Consider the following 20349-nt stretch of genomic DNA (forward strand, 5'->3'; position numbering starts at 1 on the left):
CCCGTCAATGGCCACCAAACCCCGTCAATGGCCACCAAACCCCCCTCAGTGGCCACCAAACCCCTCAATGGCCACCAAACCCCTCAATGGCCACCAAACCCCCTCAGTGGCCACCAAACCCCCTCAATGGCCACCAAACACCCCCCGTGGCCACCAAACCCCATCAGTGGCCACCAAACCCCCTCAATGGCCACCAAACCCCTCAGTGACCACCAAACCCCCTCAATGGCCACCAAACACCCCCCGTGGCCACCAAACCCCATCAGTGACCACCAAACCCCATCAATGGCCACCAAACCCCCTCAATGGCCACCAAACCCCTCAATGGCCACCAAACCCCTCAATGCCCGCCCCGCTCTCACTCTGGGGGGGTGAATGAATAAATAAATAAAAATATATTAACACTGACGTGGAAAACCCGCCGTGAGCCTGGGGGGGGGGGCGGGGGTCTCTGCTCCCCACCCTGGGGGGGTCCTGGGGGTCCCTTGGGATCCTTTCCCCCCACCCTGGAGCATTTGAGGGGGGTCCTGGGGGTCCCTTCTGCCTCCTGGAGTATTTGAGGGGGGTCCCATTCCCACCCTGGAGTATTTGAGGGGGGTCTTGGGGGTCCCATTCCTGACCTGGAGCATTTGAGGGGGGTCCTGGGGGTCCCTTGGGCTCCTTTCCCCCCACCCTGGGGCATTTGAGGGGGGTCCTGGGGGTCCTTTTCCCCACCTCAGCCCCCTCCCCACCCCGGGGGTCCCTTCCCCGCGTCGGGGCTCGTTCCCATCCAATTTTGGGGGTCCCTTCTCCCACCCTGTCCCATTTTGGGGGTCCCTTCTCCCACCCTGTCCCATTTTGGGGGTTCCTGGGGTTTCTTTCTCCCACCCTGGCGCATTTTAGGGGGTCCCTTCTTCTATCCTGGCGCATTTTGGGGGGCTCCCAGAGTTTCCTTTTCCCATCCTGGCGCATTTTGGGGTTCCTGGAGTTTCTCTCTCCCATCCTGGCACATCTTGGGGGTTTCCTTCTTCCATCCTGGCGCATTTTGGGGATTCCTGGGGTTTCTTTCTCCCGCCGTGGCACATTTTGGGGGGCTCCTGGGGTTGCCTTCTCCCATCTTGGCGCATTTTGGGGGTTCCTTTTTCCCATCCTGGCGCATTTTGGGGCTCCCAGGGGTTCTCTCTCCCATCCTGGCGCATTTTTGGGGTTCCTGGGGGTTTCTCTCTCCCATCCTGTCCCATTTTGGGGTTTCTTTTTCCCATCCTGGCACATTTTGTGGTTCCTGGGGTTTCTCTCTTCGATCCTGGCACATTTTGGGGTTCGTGGGTGGTTCTTTCTCCCATCCTGATGCATTTTGGGGTTTCTCTCTCCCATTCTGTCCCATTTTGGGGGTCTCTCTCCCATCCTGGTGCATTTTGGGGTTCGTGGGTGGTTCTTTCTCCCATCCTGTCCCATTTTGGGGTTTCTTTTTCCCCTCCTGTCCCATTTTGGGGTTGCAGGGGTTTCTCTCTCCGGTCCAGGCGCTCTGGGGGGCTCCCGGGGGTTTCTCTCTCCAGTCCTGTCCCATTTTGGGGTTTCTCTCTCCCATCCTGTCCCATTTCAGGGTTTCTCTCTCCCATCCTGGCGCATTTTGGGGTTCGTGGGGGTTCCTCTCTCCGCTCCTGTCCCACCTCGGGGTCCCTCTCCCGTCCGGGCTCTCGGGGGGCTGGGGGCTGGCTCAGCACTCGGGGGGCGCCCCGAAGGCGCGGCGGCACTCGGAGGCCTTGGCGCTGGGGGGCTGCGCCCGGCGCCGCCGCTGCTCGTCCCGGCCCGGCGCCCCCGGCACGCGGCCCAGCGCCGCGCGGTACCGCCGGTCGAAGGCGGCTGCGGGGCCGGGGTCAGCGCGGGGCCCGACCCCGGGAACCCCCGGGAACCCCCCCGAGATACCCAGGAACCCCCGGGAACCCCCCGAGAACCCACTGAGACCCCCGAGACCCCCCCGGGAACCCACCAGGGACCCCCCGAGACCCCCGGGAACCCACCGAGACCCCCGGGAACCCACCGAGACCCTCAGGAACCCACCGAGACCCCCAGGTACCCACCAGGGACCCCGGGAACCCCCGCGAACCCACCAGGGACCCCGAGACCCCACCGGGAACCCCCGAGAACCCACTGAGACCCCCAAGACCCCCGGGAACCCCCCAGGAACCCCCCGAGACCCCACCGGGAACCCACCAGGGACCCCGAGACCCCCGGGAACCCCCCGAGACACCCGGGAACCCCCGGGAACCCCCCGGACACACCCCGAGACCCCCAGAACCCACTGAGACCCCCAAGACCCCCGGGAACCCCCCAGGAACCCCCTGAGATACCCAGGAACCCACCGAACACAGCCCAAGACCCCCAAGAACCCCCTGAGACCCCCGGGAACCCACCGAGACACCCAGGAATCCCCCAGGAACCCCCCGAGACCCCAGGAATCCCCAGGAACCCTCCGAGACCCCCCCGGACACACCGAGACCCCCGAGATACCCAAGACCCCCGAGAACCCACCAGGGACCCCAGGAACCCACCAAACACACCCTGAGACCCCCTGAGCCCCTCGGGAACCCCCCGGGACACCCAGGAACCCCCTGGGAACCCCCCTAACACACCCTGAGACCCCCGAGACCCCCGGGAACCCACCAGGATACCCGGGAATCCACTGAGACACCCGAGACCCCTGGACACACCCCGAGACCCCCGGAACCCACCGGGAACCCTCTGAGACCCCCGGGAACCCCCCGAGACACCCGGATCCCCCCGAACACACCCTGAGACCCCCCAGGCACTCCCCCCCGAGACACCCAGACACACCCCGAGACCCCCGGAACCCTCCAGACCCCCCCTGAGACCCCCAGGAACCCCCCAACACCCTAGACACCCCCCGAGACACCTGGGAACCCCCCCAAGACCCCCAGACCCCCGTGTACCCCCCCAAACACACCCTGAGACCCTCATGTCCCTCTGACCCCCCTGTCCCCCTGTCCCCCTGTCCCTCTGTCCCTGCCCCTGTCCCCCTGTCCCTCTGTCCCCCTGTCCCTCTGTCCCTCTGTCCCTGTCCCCCTGTCCCTCTGTCCCCCTGTCCCTCTGTCCCTCTGTCCCTGTCCCTGTCCCCCCGTCCCTCTGTCCCCCCTGTCCCCCTGTCCCCTGTCCCCGTGTCCGTCTGTCCCTCACCGATGTCCGTGTGCTCCCGGCCCAGCGCCGCCAGCGTCACAGGAACAGCAGCTCACGGTAGATGCTCCTGCAGGGGGGGTGGGGGGGGTTTGGGGGTTTTGGGGGGATTTTGGGGTGATTCTGTGGGTTTTGGGGTGATTCTGGGTGATTCTGGGGGGTACTGGGGGTTTGGGGTGATTCTGGGTGATTCTGGGGTGATTGTGGGTGATTGTGGGGTGATTGTGGGGGTTCTGGGGTTTTGGGGGGTTTGGGGTGATTCTGTGGGGTTTTGGGGTGATTCTGGGGGGTTTTGGGGTGATTCTGGGTGATTCTGGGGGGTACTGGGGGTTTTGGGGGGTTTTGGGGTGATTCTGGGGTGATTTTGGGGTGATTCTGGGGGGTTAATTGGGCTCTGGGGGGTTAATCGGGGTCTGGTGTGATTCTGGGGGGTTTGAGGGGTTCTGGGGTGATCCTGGGGGGCTCTGGGGGCTCTGGGGTGATTCTGGGGTGATCCTGGGGGGCTCTGGGGGGTTTGGGGTGATTCTGGGGGGCTCTGGGGGGTTTGGGGTGATTCTGGGGTGATCCTGGGGGGCTCGGGGGGTTGGGGGCGGTTTTGGGGGGGCCCCGGGCTCTGGCCGTACCTGTGGGGGGCGCGGGGGGCCGCGGGGGCCGCGGGGGTCTCCAGCAGCAGCGCGATGGCTTTGTGCACCTCGTTGAGCCCCACGTGGGCCAGCAGGGCCTCGAGCAGGGCCAGCGACACCGGGGGGGCCGGGGGGGCCCAGGGCTGCAGCCGCGGGGGCACGGCGCCTGCGCGCCCCAAAGCGTCACCCCAAATCCCCAACGCGCCACCCCAGTGAGCCCAAAGTGTCACCCCAGTGACCCCAAATCCCCCCAATCACCCCAATCCCCCCAATCCCCAATCCCCAATCCCCAATCCCCCAATCCCCAATCCTCCCCAATCCCCCCCAATCCCCAATCCCCAATCCCCAATCCCCAATCCCCAATCCCAATCCCCCCAATACCCAATCCCCAATTCCCCAATCCCCAATCCCCAATCCCCCCAATCCCCAATCCCCCCAAACCCCCCAATCCCCAATCCCCAATCCCCCCAAACCCCCCAATCCCCAATCCCCCAATCCCCAATCCCCCCAAACCCCCCAATCCCCAATCCCCAATCCCCCCCAATCCCCAATCCCCAATCCCCAATCCCCCCCAATCCCCAATCCCCAATCCCCCAATCCCCAATCCCCAATCCCCAATCCCCAATCCCCCCAATCCCCAATCCCCCCAATCCCCAATCCCAATCCCCAATCCCCCCAATCCCCAATCCCCCCCAATCCCAATCCCCAATCCCCCAATCCCCAATCCCCCCAATCCCCCAATCCCCAATCCCCAATCCCCAATCCCCAATCCCCCCAATCCCAATCCCCAATCCCCCCAATCCCCAATCCCCCCCAATCCCAATCCCCAATCCCCAATCCCCAATCCCCAATCCCCAATCCCCCAATCCCCAATCCCCCCAATCCCCCAATCCCCAATCCCCAATCCCCAATCCCCCAATCCCCAATCCCCAATCCCCAATCCCCAATCCCCCCAATCCCCAATCCCCCCAATCCCCAATCCCCAATCCCCAATCCCCCCAATCCCCCCAATCCCCAATCCCCAATCCCCAATCCCCCCAATCCCAATCCCCAATCCCCAATCCCCAATCCCCCCCAATCCCAATCCCCAATCCCCCAATCCCCAATCCCCCCAATCCCCCAATCCCCAATCCCCAATCCCCAATCCCCCCAATCCCCAATTCCCAATCCCCCCAATCCCCAATCCCAATCCCCAATCCCCAATTCCCAATCCCCCCAATCCCCCCAAAACCCCCCAATCCCAATCCCACTCCCAATCCAAATCCCCCAATCCCCAATCCCCAATCCCCCCAAAACCCCCCAATCCCAATCCCAATCCCAATCCCACCCCCAGCTCTCACTGTGCAGCCTCCAGAGCACGTAGAGCGGGGGGCAGCTCTCGGGGTCGGGGCTCAGCACATCCCACAGGAGCCTCACTCGCACCCGCCACGCCTCGGGGGGCTGGGGGGGCAGCACTGCCAGGGACCCCCCGAGCCCCACAGGGACCCCCCAGAACCCCCCCAAGCCCCACAGGGACCCCCGAGACCCACAGAGCCCCCCCGAGCCCCACAGGGACCCCCCAGAACCCCCCCGAGCCCCACAGGGACCCCCGAGACCCACAGAGCCCCCCCAGAGCCCCCCCGAGCCCCACAGGGACCCCCGAGACCCACAGAGCCCCCCCAGAGCCACAGAGCCCCCCCAGAGCCCCCCAGAGCCACTGTGAGCCCCCCCCAGAGCGCCCCTTGAGCCCCCCAGAGCCACTCACACCCCCCCTGAGCCACCCAGAGACCCCCTGAGCCCCAGAGACCCCCCCATAGCCACTCACAGACCCCCAGAACCCCTAACAGACCCCCCCAGAGACCCCCCAGAATCCCCCTGAGCCCCTCAAAGCCCCTCAGAGCCCCCCAAAACCCCCCCAGAACCCCTCCCAGCTCCCCCAGAAGCCCCCTGAGACCCCAAAAGCCCCCCAGAGCCCCTCAGAGCCCTGCAAAACCCCCCCAAACCCACCCCCAGAGCCCCTCCCAAACCCCCAGAGCCCCTCCCAGCCCCTCAGAGCCCCCCAAAACCCCCCCAAAACTCCCCCAAAACCCCTCCCAGCCCCCCAGAGCCCCCCCAAACGCCCCCCAGAGCCCCCCAGAACCCCTCCCAGTCCCCCAGAGCCCCCCCAAACGCCCCCCAGAGCCCCTCAGAGCCCCCCCAAACCCCCCCAAAACCCACCTGGGGGTCCCGGGGGGCGTGCTGCGAGCCCAGCAGCAGCAGGGGCAGGCTGCTGGGCAGCGCCAGGCGCTGGAAGTACCAGAGAAGGTTCCAGAAGATGATGGGGTGGCTGTCCACGAGCTCGGGCCGCGCCAGCAGCTCGGCGCCCTCGTTCTCCACCAGGCTCTCGAGCTCCTTGCGCAGCACCAGCGGGCTCAGGTAGGCGAAGGCCACGCGCTCCCCGGGGGGCTGCCACCCCAAAATCAGGGGGGGACGGGGAGGGACCCCAGTCAGGGGGACAGAGAGGGGACACCAGTCAGGGGGGAAACAGAGAGGGAAACCCCAAAATTGGGGGGGAAACAGGCAGGGGACCCCAAAATCAGGGGAGGGAGAGAGAGGGGACACCAAATCAGGGGGGGAAACAGGGGACCCCGAAATTGGGGGGGACAGAGAGGGGACACTGAATTGGGGGGGGAAACAGACCCTGACCAGATCTGGAACGGGGCAGGAACTGGGAATTGGGACCCCAAATCAAGGGAGGGAGAGACCCTGACAGGAACTGGAACGGGGAATGGGGAGGGACCCCAAAATGAGGGGGGGAAACAGACAGGGGACCCCGAAATCAGGGGAGGGAGAGACCCTGGCCGGGCCTGGAACAGGGAATTGGGACCCCGAAATCACTGGGGGGGGGAGAGACCCTGACTGGGCCTGGAATGTGGCAGGAAGTGGGAACTGGACACCCCGGCAGACCCCCAGAGCCCCCTGGTGTCCCCCTGCAGACCCCCAGCCCCACCGGTACCCCCCAGCAGACCCCCGGACCCCCTCAGTACCGGGGTCTCCCGAAGCCCCTGGAGCCCCCTGGTGCCCCCAGCCCCCCGGTACCCCCGAAGCCCCCAGCCCCCCGGTACCAGGGTCTCCCAAAGCTCCCAGAGCTCCCCAGAGCCCCCCGGTACCCCCCAGCCCCCCGGTACCAGGGTCTCCCGAAGCCCCTGGAGCCCCCCGGTACCCCCCAGCCCCCCGGAGCCCCCAGCCCCCCGGTACCGGGGTCTCTCCGCAGCCGTTGCACAGCCCGGGGGTCCCGTCCAGCTCCAGGCAGCGCCGGCGGTCGCTGAGCACCGGCCCCCGGGGGGAGGGGGGCACCGGGCCGGCCCCGGGGGGGCTGCGGGACACACGGGGGGGTCACGGGCACGGGGGGCACCGGGGACCCCCGAGGGACGGATGGATGGGGGCAAAGAGGGGGGTGGGGACACCCTGGGGACACGGGGAGGGCAGTGGGACACTGCCCAGAGAGGATGGGGGTCCCTGAAGGTGTCTGGGGGTCCCTGGGGGTGTCCCAGGGGGTCCCCAGGGGTGGCACTTGGGGACGTTGGGAGGGTGGTGTGACACTGGGGTGTCCCCACAGGGGATGGGGGTGTCGGGGGGTGTGACCCCAGGGTGGCACTTGGGGACACGGGGATGGCAGTGGGACATTGGGGTGTCCCCACAGGGGATGGGGGTGTCTGGGGTGCCCCAGGGGTGGCACTTGGGGACACCTTGGGGACATGGGGAGGGTGGTGTGACACTGGGGGGCCCCCAGAGAGGACGGGGGTCCCTGCGGGTGTCTGGGGGTGTCCCAGGGGTGTCTGGGGGTGTCCCGGGGCTGTCCCGGGGTGTCCCCTGGGGTGTCCCAGGGTGTCCCCTGGGGTGTCTGGGGGTGTCCCGGGGCTGTCCCGGGGTGTCCCGGGGCTGTCCCGGGGTGTCCCCTGGGGTGTCCCAGGGTGTCCCCTGGGGTGTCTGGGGGTGTCCCGGGGCTGTCCCGGGGTGTCCCCTGGGGTGTCCCAGCCCTGTCCCCAGCCCTGTCCCCGGTGGCACCTGGGTGCCCGCCGCAGGTCGCGGATCTCGATGCTCAGGAAGGGCACGAAGCAGCGGCAGCAGAAGGGGCACGAGGTGTTGAGGTTGGAGTCGTCCGAGGTCCAGCCGGCCATGAGCTCCTCGTCGAACACCAGCGCGGCACAGCCCGGGCAGCGCGAGCAGCTGGACAGCAGCACCTGGGCACGGCCACGGCTGCCCCAACCCTGCTCTGTGCCCCCAAACCAGGGCTGGGCCCCCCTAAACCCCAGATCTGACCCCCCAAACCAGGGCTGTGCCCCCCCAAACCCCAGATCTGCCCCCCAAACCCAGATCTGCCCCCCAAACCAGGGCTGTGCCCCCCCAAACCCCAGATCTGCCCCCCAAACCCAGATCTGCCCCCCAAACCGGGGCTGTGCCCCCCAAACCCCAGATCTGCCCCCCAAAGCTCAGCTGTGCTCCCCCAGCGTGGACTGTGCCCCCCAAACCCAGGCTGTGCCCCCTAAAGCTCAGCTGTGCCCCCCCCAGCATGGACTGTGCCCCCCAAACCCGGACTGGGCCCCCCAAACCTGAGCTCTCCCCCCCCAGCCAGGGCTGTGCCCCCCCAAATCTCAGCTGTGCCCCCCCTGTCTGGACTGTGCCCCCCAGCCCCAGCTGTGCCCCCCAAACCCGAGCCCTACCCCCCAACCCCCCTGCCCCCCCTCACCTCCAGGGCGGGGGGCTCTGTCCCCGCTCCCCCCTCCGTGCAGGGCTCCGTGGATTTGGGGGCGCCGCCGCTGCCCCCCGAGGCATCGGACAGGTCCAGCTCGCTGCCCAGGGACACGGAGCTCTGCGGGACAGGGGGGCACGGGGGTCAGGGGGACATGGGGAGACACGGGGGGGTCAGGGGGGCACATGGGGATCGGGGGACACACAGGGGTCAGGGGGACAGGGGGGAACACGGGGGGGCACGGGGAGGTCAGGGGGGGCACATGGGGATCGGGGGACACACAGGGGTCAGGGGGACAGGGGGGGACACGGGGGGACACGGGGGGGACACGGAGCTTTGGGGGAACACGGGGGGGCAACGGGGGGGTCAGGGGGGGCACACGGGGGTCAGGGGGCACACAGGGGGCACAGGGGCACACAGAGCTATGGGGACACACGGGGGTCAGGGGGGGCACGGGGGTCGGGGGGGCACAGGGGGATTGGGGGACACACAGGGGTCAGGGGGACGGGGGGGGACACGGGGGGGTCAGGGGGGGCACACGGGGGTAAGGGGGGACACGGGGGCACAGGGGAACACAGGGGTCAGGGGGGCACACGGAGCTCTGGGGGGTCTTGGGGGACACGGGGGTCAGGGGGGACACGGGGGGGACAAGGGGTCAGGGGGGCACACGGGGGTCCCGCGCTGACCCCCAGAGCTACCTCGGACGCCGTGGACTCGGGGCGCTGCCGGGGCCGCAGCAGGCTCTCGGCGAGGCTCCTCTGTGAGGAGGGGTCTCCGTCCCGCTGCTCGGAGCCCCGGCGCGCCCCCGCCTCCCGGGGGGGCTCCGAGGGGCGCGGGGGGGGGCCGCTTGCCGGGCGACAGCAGCTGCTGCAGCTTGGCCGCCAGCCCCCGCCGCGGGGTCGCAGCCCCGGGACCCCCCCCGGGACCCCCCCCGGGACCCCCGCCGGGACCCCCCCCGGGCCCCTCGTCGCAGCCGCTGTCGTCGGTGGCGATGTCCGAGAGGCTCCCGTCGGCGGAGCCGGGGGGGCCCCGCGCCCGGGGGGGCGGCGGGCTGGGGGTGGCGGGGGGCACGGGGGGCTCCCCCGGCCCGGCCCGCGCGGGGCTGGGGAAACTGAGGCTGCCGCTCTTGACCAGGCGAGGGGCCGGGCCGGGCTCCCGCAGGCTCCGGCCCGCCCAGGTGGTCTGACGCTGCAGGGGGGGGCGCGGGGCGGGGGGCGCCGGGGCACCTGGGGGGGACACGGGGGTCAGGGACGGCGGCCCTCCCACCGCTGACACCCCTGGGGGGGGCTGTCACCTCAGGGGGACAAGGGGGTGTCACCCACCCCGACCCCCATAACAGCCTCCCACTCCACGGGGGTGGCAGGAGGGGACAGGGGGGAATCGCTGGGGGGCCCCCCCAGATCCCCGAGATACCTGGGGGGGCTCAGCCAGGGGGTGTGAGTGGGTGGGCACAACCCTCACCCGAGGGGTCACACCCCTGGGGGGGGCTCAGACACAAGGGGGTCTCAACAGGGCACCCCCCCGACCCCCATGACCCCCCCAAACCCCAGGGGGGTGACAGGAGGGGACAGGGGTGAATCCCTGGGGTCCCCCAGGCTGACACCCGCAAGGGGACATGGGGGTGTGACTGGGGTGCCAGTCCCCCCACTCACCCGGGGGGTCCCACCCTTGGGGGGCTCAAGGGGGTGTCAATGGGGCACCACAAACCCCCACCCCGTGGGGAGCGTCAGGAGGGGACAGGGGGGAATCCCCGGGGCCTCCCCCAGGCTGAGACCCGCAAGGGGACATGGGGCAGTGACTGGGGTGCCCAGTTGTGCCCCCGCTCACCCGGGGGGTCCCCGCTGGCGCGGCGCCGCTGCCGCTGCCGCAGCGGCTGCCGGAACTGCGCCGCGCCCAGCACCACGTTCCGCAGCTTGGCCCAGCGCAGCCGCCCCCCCTGCGTCCCCGCCGGCCACTTGCTCTCCAGCACCGCCTGCCAGGGGGACACGGAGGGGTCAGGGGGGCCGGGGACCCCCGCGCCCGGCCAGGGGTGCCCCCGGGGTCACCTTGTTGTAGTAGCCGTAGGTGACGGTGTTGGGGACGATGCCGGCGCGCTTCATCTCCAGCAGGACGCGCACGGAGAGCACGGGCTCGCCGTACTGCCCGCACAGCTGCATCAGGATGCGGTAGCACACCTGGGGGCAGCGCCACCGGGGTCAGCCTGGCACCGCGGGCACCCCTCAGAACCCACAGGCAGGACAGAGGCACAGAGCCACAGAGGCCGAGCTGAGCCTCAGCCCCGCCGGGTCACCCAGAACAACGCCCAGGCCTTCCTCAGACACCTCCGGGGTGGCCACTCCAAACCTCTCCAAACCTCACCTTTTCCAAGGGGGATTTTCCCAAATATCCACCCTGAGCCTCCCCAGGCCCAACCTGAGGCCATTCCCCTCGTCCTGTGCTGTCCCTGTCCATTCCCCTTGTCCTGTCCCTGTCCCTGTCCCATTCCCCCTGTCCTGTCCTGTCCTGTCCCTGTCCCATTCCCCTTGTCCTGTGCTGTCCCTGTCCATTCCCCCTGTCCTGTCCCTGTCCCATTCCCCCTGTCCTGTCCTGTCCCTGTCCCTGTCCCTGTTCCCTGTCCCATTCCCCTTGTCCTGTGCTGTCCCTGTCCCATTCCCCCTGTCCTGTCCCTGTCCCATTCCCCCTGTCCTGTCCTGTCCCTGTCCCTGTCCCTGTTCCCTGTCCCATTCCCCCTGTCCCTGTTCCCTGTCCCATTCCCCCTGTCCTGTCCCTGTCCCTGTTCCCTGTCCCATTCCCCCTGTCCTGTCCCTGTTCCCTGTCCCTGTTCCCTGTCCCATTCCCCTGTCCTGTCCCCGTTCCCTGCAGCACACCCCGACCCCCCCGGCTGTCCCCTCCTGGCAGGAGCTGTGCAGAGCCACAAGGTCCCCCCTGAGCCCCCTTTTCTCCAGGCCGAGCCCCTTCCCAGCTCCCTCAGGAATCCTCCTGCTGCTCCGGCCTCTCCCCTTTCTCTGCCAGCCCCGTCATGTCCCTGCTGCCCTGAGAAGTGGACACAGCACCGGACACCGGGCACTGGACACAGCACTGCCCGTCTCCCTCGGCCTCCAGGGGGCTGTGAGGGCTGCTGCTGACTCCACAGCCCCCCCAGCAGCAGATCCCGATCCCGGGAGGACGAGGAGCCGGAGCTGACCCACCTCGTCGGGCAGCACCACCTTGTGCTGCTCCATCTTGCGCAGGACGTCGTAGGCGAGCTGCAGCGCGCGCAGCTTAGCGGGCGCGGCGCGCACGTGCGTGGGCAGGTACAGGAACCAGAGCCCGTAGCAGTGCCCCAGCAGGCACCGTGCCCACAGCTCGGGCACCGCCGATGACTTCTGGGCCACCCGCTGGGCCACCTTCATCTCCTGGGGACAGCGGGGGCGAGGCAGAGTCAGGGCAGGGCAGCTGAGCCCCTCAGCGCCGTGCCCGGTGTCACGGCTCACGGGCGCTGTGCCAGCTGGGCACCTCCCGGTGTCACGGCTCACGGGGACGCCCAGCCACGTGCTGTCCCAGCTGGGCACCCCCGCAGGTGGCACAGCACGCGTGCCCAGGTGCCATCCCTCACCTGCTTGGTGCGGCGCGGCGCGGGGCTGCTCGGCGCGCTGCTCCGGGCCTGGCACAGCTGGGCCACCAGAGGGTCCCGGGGGGGCTCCAGCAGCTCCGGGCGCAGCGTGGGGAACCCGTCATACCTGGGGGGGGGCACAGGTGAGGGGGGTTTGGGGAGGGGGAGGCGCAGGGGGGGCCGGGGGTCTCACCTGTAGCGCGCGGGGGGCTCGGCCCCGTCCGGCCCCGCCGGCTGCTCCGGGGGGGTGATGAACACCGTGTGCTCCCCGCCCCGGGGGTCGTCCAGCTCCATCAGGGGCGTGTCCTCGGGCTTCTCCAGATCCACCTGCACCTGGGGAGGGGCGGCAGGGTCAGCAGGGACACAGGGACACACCGTGTGGGCACAGGTGAGGAACTTGCAGGGAGCGAGGGACACCCGAGGGACACACGGAGGGGACAGGTGAGGAACTCACAGGGAATGAGGGACACACAAGGGACACACGGGGGGACACAGGGACACACCTTGTGAGCACAGGTGAGGAACTCGAGGCAGGGAGCGAGGGACACCTGAGGGACACAAGGGGGGACACAGGGACACACCTTGTCGACGCAGGTGTCGAAGAACTCGAGGCAGGGCTCGCGGTCGCTGGCGAAGGAGCAGTCCTCGATGAACTGCGTGAAGAGCTGCGTGCGCAGCAGCTGCCCGTAGAAGCGCTGGTACGCCCGCTCCCGCGAGCGCAGGAACCCTGGCACAGGGGGACACGGGACACGGGCAGGGTCACTGGGGTGGGCTGGGGTGGGATCAGTGGGGTGGGGTGGGATGGGATGGGATGGGATGGGATGGGATGGGATGGGATGGGATGGGATGGGATGGGAGGGGATGGGATGGGATGGGATGGGATGGGATGGGAGGGGATGGGATGGGAGGGGATGGGATGGGATGGGATGGGATGGGAGGGGATGGGATGGGATGGGAGGGGATGGGATGGGAGGGGATGGGATGGGATGGGAGGGGATGGGATGGGATGGGAGGGGATGGGATGGGGTGGGATGGGATGGGATGGGATGGGATGGGATGGGATGGGATGGGATGGGATGGGATGGGGTGGGATGGGATGGGATGGGATGGGATGGGATGGGGTGGGATGGGATGGGATGGGATGGGGTGGGATGGGATGGGATGGGATGGGATGGGATGGGATGGGATGGGGTGGGATGGGATGGGGTGGGATGGGATGGGGTGGGATGGGATGGGATGGGATGAAATGAGATGGAACTGCACAGACAGGATGGCACAGAGCTCCCAGGCTCCCCCTCACCCTGCAGCGCGAAGAGGCTGCCGGCGTCGCGGCCGGCCGGGGCGGGCGCGGGCGCGATGGGCCGCAGGAAGGAGCGGTACCCGCGCAGGGCGCACGCCATGAAGCGCAGGAAGGCCGCCCGCGCCTCCAGCTCCAGCTGCGCCCGCCGGGCACCCGCGGCCTCCGCGTCGCTCAGCACCAGCTCCGGGGGCTCCTCCTCGCCCGGCGCGCTCAGCACTGCGGGGACACAGAGGGGACAGCGGGACATCAGCACACGGGTGGGACAGACAGCACCAGGGACACGGAGGGGACAGCCAGCACCGGGGACACGGATGGGATAAAGGGACATCAGCATACAGATGGGACAGCCAGCACCGGGGACACGGAGGGGACAACATCAGCACATGGATGGGACAGACAGCACTGGGGACACGGATGGGACAATGGGAAAACATCAGCCCACGGATGGGACAGCCAGCACCGGGGACACGGAGGGGACATCAGCACATGGGTGGGACAGTGTGAGCACCAGGGACATGGATGGGACAGTGTTGGCATTGGGGACACCCAGCCAGACGTTGGCACCAGGGATGCCTGGCCAGATGGGACTGGGGACACCCCGCTGGCTGGGACAGCGTTGGCACCAGGGACACGGATGGGACATCAGCACAGGGAGGGGACAGCGTTGGCACATGGGTGGGACAGTGTCAGCACCGGGGACACGGACAGGACAGCACTGGCACCAGGGACAGCCGGCCAGCTGGGACAGTGCTGGCACCAGGGATGCCCCAGATGAGTCCCACGGCTGCAGAGCCCCAGGGGTGGGGCCGGTTGGGAAGCGACACCCAGGGAATGAGGGGGTGAAGCCACAGCTCTGATCCTGCTTGGGAAACGCCCCCAGGCAGGGGGGATTTCAGGGTGGTCTTTGACCCCAGCGGGTCACTCCCAGCTTGGGCTATTCCGTGACAACAGCACAGGTGGGGGATGTGGTGACCCCCAGACCCCCCAGCACACCCCGGAGCCCCCAGCCCAGCCCCAGGACCCCCACTCACGCTCATCCAGCTGCTGGGACAGGCTGTGCAGCGAGGCCAGCAGCACCTTGCAGGGCCGGCGGGGCAGCGCGCGGGGCGACAGCAGCTTCCTCTCCTCGCTCCTGGGGGCACAGGCACAGGGCAGGGCGGGACCCCCAGGACCCCCGGGACAGCCCACCCGCCCCCAGCCCAGGGGACACTCACTGGAAAATGGTGTTGGTGTCCAGGTCGACGAAGATGACGTCGCGGGGGGGCTCGTAGAGGTCGAAGTAGCTGGAGTGGATGCCTACAATGAAGGGCACGGGGGCACACAGCACGTCAGCCAGCGCCAGCGGGCACAGCGGGATGTAGGGGCACTGCCAGCGCAGGGGGAAGATCATCTGGGGACAGGACGAGGGTGGTCAGCGCCGCAGGGCCCCCGCCAGGCGGGACGGGGGGCCCAGCGCCGCGGGGTGGGGTCTCCAGAGCTGCGGGACCGGGACCACCAACGGCACGGGGCCGGGATCGGGGTCCCCAGCACGGAACGGGGACCCCCAGCAGCACAGGATCTGTGGCAGGGGGATCTCCACAGCAGGTCCCCAGCACCACAGGACAGGGGTCCCCAGTGCTGAGGGGTGACAGTGCCCAGTGCTGAGGGGTGACAGTCCCCAGTGCCACAGGTCCCCAGTGCTGAAGGGTGACAGTCCCCAGCACTGAGGGGTGACAGTCCCCACTGCCACAGGTCCCCAGCACCATGGGATCAGCACTCCCAGCACCACAGGACAGGGGTCCCCAGTGCTGAGGAGTGACAGACCCCAGTGCTGAGGGGTGACAGTCCCCAGCGCTGAAGGGTGACAGTGCCCAGCACTGAGAGGGGACAGTCCCCAGTGCCACAGGTCCCCAGCGCTGAGGGGTGACAGTCCCCAGTGCCACAGGTCCCCAGCGCTGAGGGGTGACAGTCCCCAGCGCTGAGGGGTGACAGTCCCCAGTGCCACAGGTCCCCAGCGCTGAGGGGTGACAGTCCCCAGTGCCACAGGTCCCCAATGCTGAGGGGTGACAGTCCCCAGTGCCACAGGTCCCCAATGCTGAGGGGTGACAGTCCCCAGTGCCACAGGTCCCCAATGCTGAGGGGTGACAGTCCCCAGTGCCACAGGTCCCCAGCGCTGAGGGGTGACAGTCCCCAGCACTGAGGGGTGACAGTCCCCAGTGCTGAGGGGTGACAGTCCCCAGTGCCACAGGTCCCCAGCACTGAGGGGTGACAGTCCCCAGTGCTGAGGGGTGACAGTCCCCAGTGCCACAGGTCCCCAGCACTGAGGGACCAGGATCCCCAGCACGGCGGGTCCCCAGCCCCACGGTGGCACGTCCCCTCAGTGTCCCCTGCGGTCACTCACCGCCACCAGGGCTTCGCCCACGCTGGTCAGGACGTCGGGGCGCAGGGAGTGGATGAGCAGCTTCTGCTCGGTGAGGACGGCCACCAGCAGTGCCACCGCGTTGTCGGGGCCCAGGTTCTGCAGCAGCGTCAGGAAACTGGCCCCGCTGCGGGCGGGGACACCCCCGGGTCACCCACAGCCCCCTCCCCACCCGTCCCCACCCCACAGCAGCCTCCCCCAGCCCTACCTGAGGGGCAGCGGGGAGGACACGGGCCGGCACAGCAGCAGGCTGTCGTAGGGGGACATCTGCGGGGACACGGAGACGTGCTGGGGGACGCGCCGGGCCAGGCCGGGGGTCGCTGTGAGCCCCCCACGAGGTGACTCACCTGGACCAGGATCCGCGGGCGCTGCGGGGACGGGAAGGGCACGTTGTGCATGAAGTGGGAGATGTGCCTGCGGGCGGAGCGGCCCCGTCAGAGGGGGGTGACCGGGGGGCCCCCGCCCCCCCCGGAGCCCCCCCTTGTCCGCGCTCACGTCTCCAGGGGCAGCACGTGGGGGCCCGAGATGGAGTAGCGGTAGATGAACATGAGGAACTTGCGGAAGACGTCGAAGAAGGGCCAGTGGGACAGCACGCAGATGCTCTTGCGGGTGTGCAGGGAGCGCCCGGGCACCGGCCGCCGGTCCACCACGCTGAGCAGCCCCAGGCGCAGCGCCTGCGCCTCCGACAGCCGCTCCCGCGGGAACGCCTCGTGGAACTGGATGGCGGCGCCGTACACCTGCGGGGCACGGCCGTCAGGGCACCCGGGCACGGGGAGGCTGGTCCCACAAGGGATGGGAACCGTGGGCATGGGATCCCGGTCACCAGAGGGTTGGGAACCCTTGGGCATGGGGATCCCGGTCCCGTGAGGGTTGGGAACCCTTGGCACGGGGATCCCTGTCTCATAAGGGATGGGAACCCCGGGCACAGGGATCCTGGTCTCGTGAGGGATGGGAACCCCTGGCATGGGGATGCTGGTCCCGTGAGGGATGGGAACACTGGCACCAGGATCCTGGTTCCATGAGGGATGGGAACCCCTGGCACTGGGATCCCAGTCCCGTGAGGGATGGGAACCCCTGGCACTGGGATCCTGGTCCCACAGCCCTGGGAACCCCTGGCACAGGGATCCCAGTCCCACAGAACTGGGAACCCCTTGGCACTGGGATCCTGGCCCCACAAGGGATGGGAACCCCTTGGCACAGGGATCCTGGCCCCACAAGGGATGGGAACCCCTTGGCACAGGGATCCTGGCCCCACAAGGGATGGGAACCCCTTGGCACTGGGATCCTGGCCCCACAAGGGATGGGAACCCCTTGGCACAGGGATCCTGGCCCCACAAGGGATGGGAACCCCTTGGCACAGGGATCCTGGTCCCACAAGGCTGTGGGTGCTGACACCACCCCCCCATGGCACTGGGACCCCCATCCCACACCCCAAGCCCCCGCCCTGCCGTGCCTTGTCCCCCGAGGCGCCGGTGAGGACGAAGGTGGAGAAGACGGGCAGGGGGTACTTGGTGCCCACGGGCCAGCTCTCGATGGTGGCCCCCATGGGCAGGCAGAACACGGGCACCGACTCGGGCAGAGGGAAGGACTCACTGTCCTGCTCGGGGTAGCGGCTCAGCAGCCCTGCACGGACACACGGACACACGGACACCAGGATCAGCCCCCAGGTCATCTCACCCACCCCAGTGAAGTGAGGAGGGGGCAGCCAGGTGAGTGCCCACAGCTCCACAAAACCACCCCCCAAAACTTCCCCCCCAGCAGGAAACACAATCACCCCCAACCCCAGTAAGAGACCCCACTGTCACCCCAGGAACAGACCCCACTGTCGCCCCAGTAAGGGACCCCACTGTCGCCCCAGTAAGGGATGCCACACTTCCCAGTAAGGGACCCCACTGTCGCCCCAGTAAGGGATGCCACACTTCCCAGTAAGGAGCCCCATTGTCCCCCCTCCCCAGTAAGTGACTCCAGTCCCCAAAGCCTGGCAAGGCACCCCCCAGGGGTGCTGGGGCAGCTGAAGGGCCCCACCTTGTGCTCCCCAAACCCCCCTGAGGGGACCCAGGGCCTCCTGCACCTCCCCAAATCAGCCCCGTGCTGGCTGGAAAAGTATTTTTAAAAATAATAACAACAAAGTATTTTTTAAAATAATAACAACAATAAACAACTCTGGCTCCCCCTGGGAGGAGCCAGAAGCCCCAGCCCCAGGTCCCCACCTGCCTCGTAGACCAGCGTGTTGTCCTTGGCCACGGCGATCTTGTAGCACAGGAACAACGCGGGGCCCCACTGCAAGGAGGGATCAGGATTTTGGGGCTCAGCAGCGGCCGGGCAGCACCGGGAGGGACCAAAGGGACCCCCCAAACGCACCATGCTGGTGTTGAGGTTCTTGTCCACGCGGCAGAAGGTGAGGGGGGTGCTCTCGCCCTTGCTGGGCATCACCAGGCAGATGTCGGTGACGCCCAGCGTGTGGTGGCCGGGGGGCTCGGCCGCGCGCCGGAACGTCAGGAAGGTGCGCTGGTGGCCCGGGGAGCCCGAGGCCAGGTTGGCCGAGCGGCTGTAGGGGGTCGTGTCCAGGATCTGGTAGCCCGGCTTGGGGCGGTCCTTGCCCTCGTAGTGCACCCTGAGGGGGGCGAGGAGTGAGGGGAGCCCCAAGAGAGGCACCTCTGGGTGCTTCCCCCCAGCTCTCCTCAGGGGGGTTTGGGGAGCACGAGGTGGGGCCCTTCAGCTGCCCCAGCACCCCTGGGGGGCCTTGCCAGGCTTTGGGGACTGGAGTCACTTACTGGGGAGGGGGGACAGCGGGGTGCCTTACTGGGGTGACAGTGCGGTCTGTTACTGGGGTGACAGTGGGGTCTGTTCCTGGGGTGACAGTGGGGTCCCTTACTGGGGTGAGAGTGGGGTCCCTTATTGGGGTGACAATGGGGTCTGTTACTGGGGTGACACTGGGGTCCCTTACTGGGGTGACAGTGGGGTCCCTTACTGGGGTGACAGTGGGGTCTGTTCCTGGGGTGACACTGGGGTCCCTGACTGCGGTGACAGTGGGGTCTGTTACTGGGATTGGGGGTGATTGTGTTTCCTGCTGGGGGGAAGTCTCCCCACCTTCCCAAACTCTTCCCCCCGCCTGCTGTGACCCGGGGCAGGGCTGGGTGTCCCCCACTCACCCCAGCTCGATCAGGGGGGGCTTGTCCCGCCCCCGTTTGTAGCACAGGAACATCTGGGGGTTGTTGAGCAGCCCCGCGTTGAGGTCCACGGGGTGGCCCGACGTGCTGGTCTCGATGCAGGTGAAGCCCTGGGGCACCTCCTCGCCCTGCGAGCGGATGATCACGGCCACGTCCGTGATGGGCTCCCCGGGCCGCGCCGGCCGCGGCTGCTGCTCCTCCTCCAGCGCCCGCGAGCCCTCCGCCAGCCCGGCCACCACGAAATAATCCACGAGCTGCGGGGGCTTCTCGTCCGACATGGCTGTCACAGCATCTGCGGCGACACGGGCCGTGCCACCTCCCCGCCGCTGCCCCGGCGGGAAGGGAGAGGCTTTCCGGTCACCGCGGGACAGCGGGACCCCCCCAGCCCCGGCAGGGACCCCTCCCCAGCACGGGCAGCGCCCGGGGGAAGGACCCGCACCCTGCGGCACCCCCGCCGTGGGGACCCGCTCCCCAAAACCCCCCGGTGCCCGCAGTGTCGCCAGCCCCGCTCGCTGCCCGCGGCACCCCCGGCCGGCCCGCGGGGAGTCCCGGCCGCGGCGGAGCGGAGAATGGGGGCAGCGGGAAAGGGGAAGGAAGCGGCGCCGGGGCCCGGGCACGCCTCACCCCGGCCCCGCCACGCCCGGGGGGCCACACAGCCGCAGGGGCACCGGGGGGGCGGCCTGACCCCGGCAGGGTGACCCCGGCAGGGCAGCCCCGGTGCGGAGGTCACGGTGCCGCCACCGAGGGGTCACGGGCCCCGGGACAGTGACACCCCCCGGGACAGCGACAGCCCTGGCCGGGGTCACCCCCTGCGGAGGGCCCCCCACCCCCGTGTCCCCCCGGTGACCCTCCGGGGGATGCTCTGTCTGTCCCCGGTGACGCCTCCGCAGCGCTCCCCGTCCCCGCGGCCGCCCCGGTGCCCCCCCGGCGGGGGCCGCATCCCCGTGTCCCCCCCCACACCGGTGACTCCCCCACAGGCGGCCCGGGCCTCGCAGAGCCCAGACCCGGCCCCGCAGCCCCCGCGGGACCCCCGGTCCGCCCGGTTCCCCCCCCGGTACCTGCGGGCCGGGCCGGGCCGGGCCGGGCCGCGTCTCTGGGCTCCGCTGGGCCGCGGCCGCGCGCCCGCCCGGCCCCCGCCGCGACAGCGCCCCCTGCCGGCCCGGAGGACTCCCGGCACCCGCCGGGGACCACCGCCCCCCCTCCAAAAATCCTCAGATCCCCCTCCCCAAATCCCACAGGATCCTCAGATCCCCCTCCCCGAATCCCACAGGATCCGCAGGAGACCCCCCCAGCCCGCCCCAGGAATGTGAGGCACCCCATTTCACCCCCCCCCCCCCCCAGAGTAAGGGATCCTATCTGCCCCCCCAAAACGAGACCCCTCTGC

The 20349-nt window shown here is 68.9% G+C and overlaps 1 protein-coding gene across 1 annotated transcript; it reads right to left on the bottom strand.

The window, feature by feature from the left end:
* Positions 1–645: 645 nt before the first annotated feature.
* DENND4B (DENN domain containing 4B) lies at positions 646–20114 on the bottom strand. Its single transcript, XM_064401382.1, is given in 29 exon segments — positions 646–1842; positions 3175–3211; positions 3214–3241; positions 3795–3960; positions 5135–5234; positions 5991–6218; positions 7011–7128; positions 7821–7996; positions 8503–8625; positions 9204–9263; positions 9265–9731; positions 10333–10477; positions 10551–10679; positions 11694–11900; positions 12101–12224; positions 12291–12430; positions 12679–12824; positions 13398–13613; positions 14429–14529; positions 14612–14787; positions 15778–15922; positions 16004–16062; positions 16143–16209; positions 16291–16532; positions 17249–17418; positions 18006–18075; positions 18157–18409; positions 18948–19257; positions 20024–20114. Coding segments are annotated over 28 exon segments (4335 nt in total). The 5' UTR covers positions 19244–19257; positions 20024–20114; the 3' UTR covers positions 646–1696.
* Between the last annotated feature and the right edge of the window lie 235 nt (positions 20115–20349).

This window comes from Passer domesticus, chromosome 32, assembly GCF_036417665.1.
Source record: "Passer domesticus isolate bPasDom1 chromosome 32, bPasDom1.hap1, whole genome shotgun sequence".
Classification (NCBI taxonomy): domain Eukaryota; kingdom Metazoa; phylum Chordata; class Aves; order Passeriformes; family Passeridae; genus Passer; species Passer domesticus.